The sequence below is a fragment of the Nyctibius grandis genome, chromosome 2 (genome assembly GCF_013368605.1).
Source record: "Nyctibius grandis isolate bNycGra1 chromosome 2, bNycGra1.pri, whole genome shotgun sequence".
NCBI classification, from domain to species: Eukaryota; Metazoa; Chordata; class Aves; order Nyctibiiformes; family Nyctibiidae; genus Nyctibius; species Nyctibius grandis.
In genome coordinates, this window is record NC_090659.1 from 80,421,828 (window position 1) to 80,434,976 (window position 13,149).

Consider the following 13,149-nt stretch of genomic DNA (forward strand, 5'->3'; position numbering starts at 1 on the left):
GAAAACCCGCCCCCTGCCTTCCTGCTGCGAAGCGAGCGGGTTCTGTTTGGGGCCTCATGTGCGGGGGAGGCGGGCGTATTTGAACGACGTTGGTGATGGCGGGGGCAGCTCGTTCCGCTTCCGGGTAGGAGGTGAGGGGCGGTGCGGGGTCGTCATGGCGAGCAACGCCGCCAGCCTCAACGCGGTGCGGGAGACGATGGACGGTGGGTGGCGGAGGCGGGGTTCGGCAGCCCAGGGTCGGCCCGTGGCCTCTCCGAGCAGATGTTGCCCTAGCGCTCCTGCCCTTGCCGCTCTCGGCAGGCTGCGGGGCCTTGGGCCGGCTCGTCACGGACACAGCTCTCCTTTGCAGAGGGCTCCGGTTTGCAGTTGCTTAAGGATTTAGCGCGGAGCAATTTCTTTTTGCTTCGTGTTACCCGTAATGACTGAAACACTTCAGATACCGTGTAGTGCGAGTGTCCTTGGACCTCGTGTGACTGTTTTTCTTTTTTTATAATTAGATGTTAGGTATTTAATTTAGAATGACGTTATTTTTTAATGTTTATAAATACATGCACTTGCTATTCTTTCTCATTATTTGAAAAGGTTAATGCAAGTGAATGTTACTTGGCTCTGTGCATCTTGGGTTTAAACTGGGGCTGTGCGTGGAAGGGAGAGGAAGGACCAGCCCTGTGGTGCTGTAGCACATGGACTGATCTGAACCCCAATATCTTGTGCCTGTGGATGGCTTATGTCAGAAAACCAAAGTAAATTACTAAAAAAAAAAAAGTGAAAAAGTTTTGAGAAGGGCAGTCAGCGTTACAGAATTAGAATAGTTTCTGGTACAAAAAAAACCCTGATGCTGTTGTGGGATGGGGAATGTGAGAGGAGTGGTACTGGGAGTAGTGGGAAATATTTCAGAGATTTATAAACCATGAGAAATGTGAGCAGGGTGAGTACAGATCAGCTGCTTGCTTTCTCTTCCAGCCTGACTGTGAGGAATCAAAGCCGGCAGGTTCAGGAGGTGTTTCTTGGCAATGTGTAGTGTGAAACTCTGGAATTCCATGGAATGGCTATGCCAAAGGCTTATATGGATTTCAGGCAGAGTGGAAAGCTGCTAGGAAATTCCATGCAGATTGTTACATATGAATGCTTTCTCTGGAAATGCCCTAATGAGGGACTAGAGGCTAGGGAGAGCCTTAAATGTCTTGGCCTTGATAAGTGTGACTCTGAGGGTGTGCTGCAGTATGTATTTGGTATACCACAGTAGAATATTTTCATAGCTGTCAAGTGGATGGTAGTCACTTGCCATGCTAGTTTATGTGGTAAGAAAGACCTTCTACTTCACTTTCTCCTGGTTTGGGGGAGGTTTGATTATAGAAACTGTGAATAACATCTGTTCAAAATCAACCTGTATTGCTAGAGGCTTAGCCTCAGGATGGAGATTACTGTAGCAACCAGAAATAAAATCTCAGTGAGTTGTTCTGTTAGATATATAACAAACTGTTTGTGAGAATCAAAGAGAAGGGGCCTTCTGGGGAAGGTTTGGACGGGGAGAGAGGTAGACCTTTGTTTCTGCACAAAGCTGACTGTGATTTTCTACAAAAGGTTTCATGCTGACATGTGGTGCTGCTCTTGATTCGGGTAATGTAAAAACTGAATAGTATTGCTTATCCTTAAGCCAATGTTAATGTTAGACCTAAAGCCATGTTTAGTTATGGAAGGAGGTGGCTAAAAAACTCATGACATTCTCTGTAACAGCTTTAAGACTATGCTTCCAGTCCATTTTAGTAGGACTTTGTCAGTATCTGGTGTTGAAAAGCATGGATTATTCTTATAGCCTACCTTTTACATAATTGGCAAGCATGTTAATTATTGAATTCATCACTTATTTTTTATTTTTCATAACCCATTATCCAATATAAAGTCCGCTGAACCAGAAAAGCATAGTATTTATGTTAGAAGCTTCTAGCTTATGCTGGAAAGCTGAACATGAACGCTGTTGTTGAGGTTCAGACTGCAAGAGCTTTCTAGAACTGCCATGTTCACAGCCTCTAGTGTAGAAATTAAATGTTGATGAATAACATTTTCAGTCATTGAGATTTCATAGTCTGTAGGGAGTAAAGTGCTTTTGTTTTTTGCTGTTGCAGTTCTGTTTGAGATTTCAAGAATATTGAACACTGGCTTGGATATGGAGACGTTGTCTATTTGTGTGCGGCTTTGTGAACAGGGGATAAATCCAGAAGCATTATCATCTGTTATTAAAGAACTACGTAAGGCTACAGAAGCTCTAAAGGTAATGCTTTTCCTTGAAAAGCTTATAAGTTTATTTTTAAGACTCAAATGTTTGTTCAACTTGCTGTACTTCAATTTGTAAATTGTACTTTAAGATATGACTCATTTTTAAATCAAGGAAATGAACTGTTCCATAGAAAAGGCAATGAATGTAACTGATTGGAACACGAAGCGAGAAACGGTACAAATAAAATCTTTTCAGAAATAATTGGAATAACTCTATTGAAGGAAAAAAAAAAAACCAACCAAAACCCACAGATTTTTTTTTCTAGGGGTTTGTAGCCACCATTTGCCCCCTTATCTGCATCATATCACAAATAGATTGCTACTTTCCCTTTTAACCTGTATCACCTCATTTCTACATCCTCAGGCCTAATAGCATGCAGCAATACTTGTAAACAGGTACATGCAGCTTGCTAATGTAATCTTCACATACTCCTTTTACTGTATTAACCTGTGCTTTGAATCTCTCCAAAGGCAAAAGAGGGGATTTCATGTTGTGTGTATATATAGGGCTTTTCATAATTTAACATTTACCTGTTTAGCTAGTAGAGGGGGTAACTATGGTTTAAAAAAAAAACCTCATTTGCCTTTTAAAGGATTTTCGTTCTTTACTGTCTACCTGAACATCATGATTTCTCTTTCACTGTATCTTATATTTGTTTATTTCTGGGGAGGTGGAGGGGAAACCTATAGCTAGCCTGCCTGTCTCTTTTCTGGAAGACTGCATGCTGCTGCCTAGAAAATTCAACTTAAGGATTTTTGACTAGATGGATGCCAGTCAGGGCTATTTTTCACCAGTTTCCAAAATTTTTAGTTCATTTTTAACTTAACATTTTTCTATACTCATGCTCATGCATACTTTATATTTGTGTACATGCTTAAAAGTGTTGTATACATATATGTTTAACTGTGTGTTTATAAGGAATTGAGAGCTGTTTTGCTTCTTCCTTTGCTTTTACTGGTTTATCATTCCCATTGATATCCTTTGCCTCAGTTTGCCCCATAACTGGCTTAAAATCTACAAATGTCAGTCTCCAACTGTACCTTTTTGGCTGGGTTGAGTTATTCAGTAATAAAAATACTTACTGATGACCTTGATCAAATAATTGGCAGTGTGATTTATGCAGTTATTAGTGTAATTCTTCTAAGTTTTGTGTCAATAATTTATCTGGATGAGTGGGAGTAATAATAAATTGTATAAATAAATAAATTGTATAAAGAAGTAAATTCCAGAGGAATGCATTTGAACACTTCTTGAAAGCATTATAGTAAAATGTAGAGGATACAAACTGCTCTGATACAGGAGATACAATTTAACACAGGCAAACTTTAATGACTGTTAATAAAGGCTAATGGCAGTTGACAGCATTACTCTAAAAAAAATAAGTATTCATTAAAGAGCAACACTACACATCTTAGTTTTCAGAAGTAGCTTATTTTTAGACTTTAAAGTTCTCTAGGTAAATTAAAAGAGTTACAAGGAAAGATTAATTTTAATATATGTGGTGTCTACTTTTGGTGACTTGCAATAAATGTGTTGGTGGTTTTTTTTTTGTTTCTAGGCCGCTGAAAATATGACAGGCTGACATGGAAGAAGATTTCTGCATGAGAAGAATGCCAAGTTAAAGTTAACAGAGGCTTTGAAGATAGCCACTATTCAGAAAAAAAGTGAAATAAGTGTGTGTGCAAAGGTTTCAGAATATTTCTTTAATCTTCTTAAAAAGGATGATGTGCAGAATAGCTTCGAAAAGTTTTTTAATAAGATAAGTTCACCAATAATCTCATTACTTGGTATTTTTGTGAACTATTTGTGAATATAATGCAATTGCTCTTTGGCATCCAATATTTTTTAAACCATGGCGGATACTGCACCCTTGCTGAACTTAATACTGTGTAGCAGTGTATATTGTTATAATAACTAGCTTGCTAATGCATCCTTTAGAAGTGCTAAAGTATCCTGGTTTTTATCTCTTGCTTTGATAAAAACTACCTGCACAATTTTAGTTTTGCTTTATGGACCAGATAGGAATGAAGCCCATCCTGACTTTGTTTTAATTAGAGTAAGGGTAGTGATTTAAGTCTTAATCTGAAAGTAAGAAATAAAGCACTTCTGGTAATGTAAGTAATGGATTGTCCTTTTGATTCAAATTGCTGGAGAAAAGTGTTTTTAACTTGGATAACAAAGGAACTTCAGTTATCAATGCAAAAATGTATGTAAATTTAAATTCTAGATTACGTGGAATATTTTATGGAGTTCAGATGCTACATTTATTACATTTGTTCTGACTACTAGACCTAAAAATATTAAGGCTATATTGTTACTTCCTAGTCAAAGCATATATGAGAAGCATCAGACTTGGTTGATGGGAGTCAATAAGTCTTAAAGTTATTTGGTATAGGAATGTCTTCTTATTCAGCAGTAGGAGTCTTTACTGATGCCAGAACAAGTGTTTATAGTATGTACAGAAAACTGTTTATCATGTTACTTTCTAGTAAATATCCTTGCATCCAGGAATTCTGCTTCATAAAAAAAATGGTTTCTTCAATTGCTGCCATTTAAGCTTTTTCAATTTGTTGTTGTAGTTTCAAGGGTCCCATGTTAATGGGACCTTAAGGGTGGAGCACATTTGGAAATGAACCTGGAATCTTAGTTAAGCCAAATTTTATATTTGTGCAGGGAAAAAAAGTTCTTTCTACTTTTAAGAGTTTACATTGCATACACTCTAGGTCAGAGCTCTACAAAAAGTAAACAAGGAGGCTAAATACTTCATGTTGCTGGCAGAGAGAATAGAAAAATATTTGTTACACTGAATCACTTACCATTATTTCCAGTTAGCCTGGCCAAAAAAAATTATTCCAGGAGGATGCTGTGAACTTCTGGATAACCAGGCTGTGGAACTTCTAAGTGGTATCAGTTTGCTCACTCATACGAACACTTAAAATCCTTTGTAAATTGGTGTTGTAACTTCAGATTTATAATTTTTGAATACTGAGTGTAATGTTTTTTGAAAACATTTGAGGTATCCCTAGTATGAAAAGGTATCGACAATGAAATTTGGGGAATCCGAAAAGTCTGTAAAACATAAAACACCAGGTCAGATCAATACAAATTAGCAATTAGCTCTTTTACTTAATTTTATTTAGAGTCTGTGCTACATGTCAAAAATGAGAAAAGACTGAGGAGCATTCTTGCTGTTTTTACGAGCCACACCTAAGTCTGTGAGTTCTTGCTTGTGAAACTTAAACTCTAAAAGTTTTCTGTAAAGTGTAGCAAATGTGCTCAAAATAATTATGAAATCCTATTAGAGTGCATGTTTCTGCTGGTGCTTTTCCTCCATTGCCAGATCTTTGGGCAATACAGGAATTCTGACAACTTCCCTTGAATGTCACTGTCTTGATTACTTTGCATTTATGTATTTCCAGGGTTTTTTTTTTTAACTTAGCTTGATTTCAGTTTTGGTTCTATGTCCTTGAAATTCTTAAAACCAGCTTGCAAATGCAATATGAGAACAACTTTTATATAATTCTTCATCTGTCCAGTAAGTTGCACCTACCGTTTTACCATCGATAAACTTACTAGTTTTGTGCACTTAGACATTTTCTAGTAGACCATTTGGCATACAGAATTATGGAAGCAGGACATGGTTTTGACATTCAAAAACCTGATTTGATGGATATCAAACTAAAAATGCATCATTTTCATTATTACATGGAACTAAATGGTAACATTGGTTATACTTAGTAGTTTGTATTTACAAAATGAAACGCAAACCTCGTAAGGTTGAGTATTTGACATATTTGGGCTGAAAGAAGAGGAGTTGTTTCTTAAAATTTCAGATCTCTGATTACCTAGAAAGTCTATATACTTTTCCATGGGATACTTGGCAAAGTTTCTTTCAAAATACTGTGCAGAACAAATGTGCTTAGGAATTGGTGTAACAGAACTCCTGATCACTTTTGATTTGGGGCACCATTCAGAACAAATACAAGAATTTTTTTTCTTCCTCCTGGTAAGAAAAGAAGAAAATCCCTCCAGTAGGAAGTATCATACTGAAAAAGTTTCTGTGCAGTAAAATAAAAGTCTGTCACTTTATTAGCATCCCCCCTGTGTGAACAAGAGTGCTCAGACTTAGCATTGATGGCTGAGAAGCTTTGGCTGCATTTGTAACACACACCACCTTCTACTACATTTAATTGTAAGAACCCAAGCAAACAGCATGTGCTTTTCCTCTGTGCTCGTTACTTACGTGCTCTTGGAACTCTAGAAAAGATAAACAGAGGAATGGCTATACAGGTCTTGACCGAAGGTTTTTCTCACAGAATAGCCTCTTGTAGTCAAAAGCAGATGCCTGAGGAAGGATAAGAACACTGCAAGCACATTTAGGTCTTTTCCTTCTGTGTTCTCCTAGCTTCCAAGTGTCTTCTATTCCAGGCTTTCCTGAACATCATATGGTTTGTCTATTTAGTAATCCCCAATGTTTCTTTTTCCAGTACTTGTCCAGTTTCCCTTGGGCTATATACACTTCCTGAATAACAGCAGCCTTTATCAATTGATATCTGCTGCATAAAGAATTCCTTCTAAGAAGGAAAGCAAAACTGCACACAGCATTAGCCATGTAGTTAAGTACTGGCCTGTTTGTTTACTTTCTTGTTCTTTATTCCTTTCCTAGTAATTCCTAATACTTGACTTGAGTTTTTAATTTGAACTGAGCACTGAGCTGTTTTCATGGTGTTATCTGTCATAAGTACAGAATCTCACTCTTGAGTGGTAATAATAAGTTCAGAGGCTATGTGAAACTATCGTTGTTTATCTCCATGTGTATCATTATTTATCTATGCAGAGTTGTGTCTGCAATTTTATTTCCTCGTCAGTCTTATGTGTCTTACTGCAGTTCTTCACAGTTTGCCAGTAGTCATACTACACGTGCTAACTTTATAATTGGCAAATTTCGTCGCTTTGTCCTTTTTTGAGGTTAATTATGAACAGGTCAAGCAGCACGTGATCTAGCAAAGACTGCAGAATGCCACTGGTGACCTATGGCAGGAAATGACTGTTTATTCCCGTCCTTTTCAGTGATTGTGAATAAAATGCTGTCCTGCATACCGCTTAGTTTCTCATTCTTATGCTGAGTATCTTTAGTGTCACATATAGCACAGCTGTGAGAGCTTAAGCACAATCAGGAATCCAGTCCTGCAGAGAGCATGGCATTCTAGGTAACTTTCAAGATTGCTGACATTTGTAATTATATAATTACATTTTAGAAATACATACTTAAGTAAGAAAATAACTTTACAGGAGATTGTAGAGTACTACAACAAAAAGACAAACATGATCCTGAAGTCTCCATGTTAATGTTAGGAAATTTTTCTTTCTGACACAATTACATGAAACAAAAAAAATTGTTAACAGAAAAAAAAAAAACAGTGCTGGGTGATGATTAGGCCAAGACACTTGACCTAATAGAACTGTGTCCATAAAAAGTGCATGTATATTTGTCAGCTGATGTTCTTTTCCCACCTGCTGGTATCCAGCTGAGCAAATAATACTGGTTCAATCCTAGACTCGCTTTTTGAGTCAATCAACTAGTTGCCTCTGAGATGAACTTGAATGCTGTTGTGGGCACACTTCACTCCAGGGACTTCTCCCAGCAGGCTTCACCAGGTCACCAGGTTGTGTCCTTCCATTCCTCCACAACACTTTTCACTTTCAAACACTCCTATCTGCTTTTGCGTGCTTATAGTTTCATGCTATAGAAACCCTATAGCCCTCATTATTTGAATATACTTTGAATTAAAAGAAAAAGTATGAAAAATGACAATAACCGCAGAATCGGCAGTGACCCGTGACAAAATGCTATGTAGTGTGGCTGTAGACAACCTGCTTTAAAGAGGGCTAATGCTGAACAATGGGGCTTTACATTACTATGCATGATATGAGCTAGGGATTTAGGCATGCCTTTAGTAGTGGAGATTCAAATCTTTGAACCACAAATATTACTTTTAATTAAAGTTTGGAAAACAGAATTCCAAAGAATGAAAGGTGTGCCAAAGTAATTTCGACCTTTAAAAGAGCAAGGGTGATAACAGAGAATTGAAGACCAGTCACCTAGCATCAGCACGAGTGAACAGTGAACCGGTGAACTTGGGATTTTATCAGCAAAGAGTGAAAGACTAAAGAATGTACTGAATTCCATTTGAACATTGTTTGGTGGAAATGTTAGTGGGATGATTTTTTTATTATTGATGGGTTTACATGTGAGATGTTGATGTAGTAGACTTCAATTTATGCAGGACAATTTTCACTTAAAACACCACTGGCATGGTTCAGTAAAAACACAAATGTACTGTGTTGTTACCTGTTTTGCTGTCTTGTTACCTTGGGAGTGAGATTTGAAAAAAACCCTTTAAAAATGTAAAAAACAAAATCTCAGTTCTTTGAGAAGGATTTTTGAAGCACCATAAACAGCTACTTCACTGTGAGGGTTTCATGAAATGTAGGAAGAGTTTCTGTTAGATACAGAAAATAAGTTTATCAAGTAGAAACCATGAAGTAAAACCATGCTGTCTGATTACTGCTTCCAGGCCCACTGTTTATACTTAGAGAAAGTTGCAGAGACACAAGGATACTTTAAATGAAAGCCATAAAACTGTTTTGGGACCAGAAGACAAGCCTGGTGAGGTCTGAAAGAACTCAGGAGTGTTCAGGTTCTTGAAGAGAAGTTACAAAGAGGCATAATGACCATCTACATCTTTTTAACCTGGCAGAGAAAACATACCAGATCCACTAGCTGATTATTAGACAAATCATAGCTTAAAAATAAGGTGCAACTTCCCAGGAGTGAAGGTAAGTAAACTTTGACATGGCATGTTAGGGAAATGGCAAACTGGCTCCTGCTTGATGTTGTTAAAATTAAGTTAAGAATACTTCTAAAAGACATGGTTTAATCCAGTTTCTGGGGAAAAGTCTGCAACACCTCTCTGAAGGGTGTCGGGCACGCTGGCTGTAGCAGTTCTTTCTGACTGCAGAGTCTGTGAAGGGCAGCGTAAAACAGCTCTAAGTAAAAGTAACATGAAGAAAATTAGGAATATTTAGGATGAGTATCAGTGATGTTTCTGTCAGTAAGATAAATGGAAGCCTGGTTTCTGAGATATTTAAATGTTGCCTGATAGAAAAAAAAAACAAACACCACAACTATTAATTATCTGAACTGGCAATCTGGAATATACTGAGTCTGAGCACTTTTATTATCACTCTATAAATATTCCTATTTTCTCGCCTCCGATTCTTACATGTAAGGAGAGACCAGCTCATGAAAATGGATCTCTGAAAGAGCTCAATGGTGTCATTACATGGGTGAGTGGGAGTTTTAACACTCGAATGTAACTTTCAGTGAAGGAGATGGAAAATGAGGGAATGGAGGTGGTGGTGCTTGGCTGTGCTCTGGGTCCCCAAGGGAGCAGCCGGGAGGAACCCTGAGCAGGGAGGAAGACGAAGGAGGCCATGGGAAGGTGAAGAGGCTGAGGGACATCCCAGCTTGATTTTATTTGATTATTTTATTTGTACACCAGATCCAAAATTAGTATGTTTGAATATAGTGACAGGTCTTCTTATTTAATGGACAGGAGATACAGGAGAGACTAGGGCTAATGGGAGGTCATACTGCCCTACTGCCCATCCACAGGCTCAGTCCCTTTAGCAACATACTCTTTTTGAATCGGGTGGGATCATTTATTAACCACTCTTGGCAGTGCTGAAGCTGTGCCAGGGTACTGCCCAGGCCAGGGGCTCCCTGAGGGCGGTGGGGGGCCCCCCGAGGTCCATCAGGGCAGGGCTGGCAGCCTGGACCCTTCCCACCACCCCAGCCAGGGAGCCATAGCCAGGCCCAGCGAGGGGAACCGGGGTCAGATGCGGGCTGGGGGTGGCCATGCGAAAACAGTTTGGACTCTTCCAGTGGTTTTTTGGCCTTGAAGCTGGCAGTGGTGAGATGAGGCCACCGATCCCCTCTGCCATCACTGCCGTTAGTGCGGTTTGTGAGGACCCTACTTGAAGGAGCTGACTCATCAGCTATCACTGTATCCCATCTCATCGGCTATCGTTGCATCCCATCTCGTCGGCTATGGCTTCATCCCACTTCTCTAGCCTCCCAGTAAAAACTCCTCATGACATTTCTTCCTGCCTTCTCGAAAAGGTGATTGCTACACCCCCTGGTTTTGTTGCCAAGCCAGTCTATAAGGGCAGATGATTGTGAACAGGATGGATTATAATTTTGGGAGGGGACAGCAAATCAAGGACAGAGAAACAGTCTCACTCCTGTGACCAGCAAACTTGTTTTGAACTCAAAGTGTATCATGAGCAGCAGGTGGTTATTTACTATTTGTGATTTACAGCTGTGAAAACCTGGGATGTTACATTAATATGCACCTTACATGTAAAGGTGAAGACTTTATGACACATAAATGCTGCAAGAAGAATGTTAAAGAAAAATATTAATCACTTGCAAATACAGTGCTCTGGCATACCATTTAATGAGGGATTTAAAGGAGAATCATACAGTGGTCTTACACATTTTGAAGTAAAGATACAAACAAAAACATCTGGACAAATATTTCCTAGGACATATAAAAGAAGGCGCACTATTCTCTTACGGAGAATTCAGGACAGTCTGAATTGTATAGGATATTGTATACAGGGATACAGGCTCAAGTAAAACTCAGGCTCTTTTCAAATAAAGTGCTTTTCTAATTCCATTTAACTTCACTCTTCAGGTGAAACTAATCTCAGACGTAGGAACATCTCAGCAAGGTACATGCACAGCTATTTATTCCTATGTGCTGTGACAATTGCACTCACATTGAAGGCAGAAAAGTATCTATGGCACATGCACAGACTGATAATCTGGCCTGTATTTTTAGCATGGTATCTCAGGCATTTCACTGTTAAGAACCACAACAGTAATGAAGCTGCCAGTCTTTGTCAATCAGTGGCTGTCTGCTCCGGTTAGATGACTTTGCAGCAGCCGTTCCATTTTTAGACATGTTGGACCAAATTCAGCATTGACTTGCTCCATGTGAAGTTTTATTGAAGTTAGTGGAATAGCAATACGGGACATGAACCGACAGTGGATATGGGCATTGTTCATCTTAACTGTGACATAAAGACATGACTTTGGGCAGATCCTTTAGCTTTCCCGTGGGAGGGCACTCTAATTAAAATAGGTTGTTTTCCTTCATCAAAATATTAAAGAATAACAATAATTAAAATAAAAAAAAGGAAAATAATTTTACTAAAGCTCCAAAGATTTGCATTTAGTATAGTGTTATCATAATTTGTTGTTCTACGTCTTGTGCTCCCATTTCTCTTCTGTAAGCTGGGTTTTCTGCCAACTACATCTGCCACAATTCACAATTTTCCTCTCTCCTCTCCCCTAAATATTAATTCTCTCATTAGAGGGGGTCAGGCTTCAATGTTTTCCAGTTTTTCAGCAGTCATTTTTACAATCTTTCCCCAAGATAATCAATCACTATTCAATAAAGTGTTTTCTTGACAACTCATTTTTCTCATGGAAACAGTTTGGACTGATTGATAGAATTATTTCAATTGGTCCTAATATGTGCACAACTATCAGAGAGACTGGAGTCGCACATATTCTGCATGGCCAAATCTGCCCTATGTCCTGGTGCACGAACTTCTGTATTTATGTGTCCCTAAAATACCTTTAGAGTGTTACAGTGTGCCATGTAGGTATCCAATGCATATGCCAATCTTGTGTGTAGAGATAGCACATAAATATCAGGGATATCCTTCATTCTTCCAAAATACAACTTTTATTTGCTTTTTATTATTACTGTCTTGTGCTGTGTCAAATACTGAGTATCCAGGTCTCATGTGGTGTCTGTTTATAGGTTTAGGTTTGGCAAAAAAATCTCTAGGAAAAAATCTCAGGCAGAAGAAAAACAGAGCTTTGCCCTGTTTTCAACATACTCATCTTTTTCTGTCCCAGCTTCTGTGATAATCAGTTGACACAACCTGATTTGTGTTACAGACCTTTGTATCCGCAAAGGTGACTATTTTCTCTTTGCAGCAATTAAAGTCTGTTGTTTAAGAATTTTATGAGGAGGGTACCGTTATCCTTCATGCTTTTCATGCTTACTTCTGTAAATTATTTTTCTTAAGAGCTTCCAATATTCGTAAAACACAAACCGGAAGGATAAATAGAAATATTACTGAAAACTGTTGCATATTCCACTAGATGGCAGACAAACATTTGCAACTACTGCTGCAGCTTTGTAAAATACACCTCTGTTAGTTTTGCATGGATTCTAATAAATAGTCTTTTAGGATCAATTTCCAGTTTAATGAAGGATTGGTGCAATTTAACCTTTTGATTTATTTTTGAAAACATTTCAAAACTACAAGGAAGAATAAAAAAGCAGGCTATTGATTGCATGACTTTGGCTCACAAAAGAGAGAACTGAGGTTTAAGCACTTAACATTTTGTGTTTTATTGTGTTTAACTTTTACTCAAATGGGATATACCAGTGCTAAACCAGCCACAACAGAGAGAGTTTTCAGCATAGCAAATCTATAATGGCATCTTTTTCCTTTCATTCAGAGTAATAAAATTTATGCAAACTGTCTTAGAAACAGCACCAAAGGAAGTTCTCCAACCCTCTGTAGTTCATAACCACTTCGCTTTTCCCTTTTGGTGTTTATGTACTTTCTGGCAGTTAGTCAGCAATCTATAATGTTTAAGACAAGAAGGCACAATTGAGATAAGGGTGGCACATAGACTAACTGTAGGGTAGGAAGATATGCCCCCCGGTGAGGATATACCGATGGATGTACCGATACTGTAGTAGCATCACAGTTTAAAA

General features: G+C 38.4%; 1 protein-coding gene across 1 annotated transcript; it reads left to right on the top strand.

Moving 5' to 3' along the window:
* Window positions 1–129: 129 nt before the first annotated feature.
* Window positions 130–5,651, top strand: MZT1 (mitotic spindle organizing protein 1). Its single transcript, XM_068424685.1, has 3 exons — window positions 130–203; window positions 2,127–2,272; window positions 3,837–5,651. The coding sequence occupies exons 1-3, from the start codon at window positions 155–157 to the stop codon at window positions 3,858–3,860; spliced, it is 219 nt and encodes a 72-aa protein (XP_068280786.1). The 5' UTR covers window positions 130–154; the 3' UTR covers window positions 3,861–5,651.
* Window positions 5,652–13,149: the final 7,498 nt, after the last annotated feature.

Bases quoted from the DNA above. Each gene is read 5' to 3' on its own strand.
- MZT1 (XM_068424685.1), top strand. From the start codon at position 155: ATGGCGAGCAACGCCGCCAGCCTCAACGCGGTGCGGGAGACGATGGAC. The intron at 204-2,126 runs GTGGGTGGCGGA...TTGCTGTTGCAG, and splicing joins GGTGCGGGAGACGATGGACG to TTCTGTTTGAGATTTCAAGA. The intron at 2,273-3,836 runs GTAATGCTTTTC...TTTTGTTTCTAG, and splicing joins AGGCTACAGAAGCTCTAAAG to GCCGCTGAAAATATGACAGG.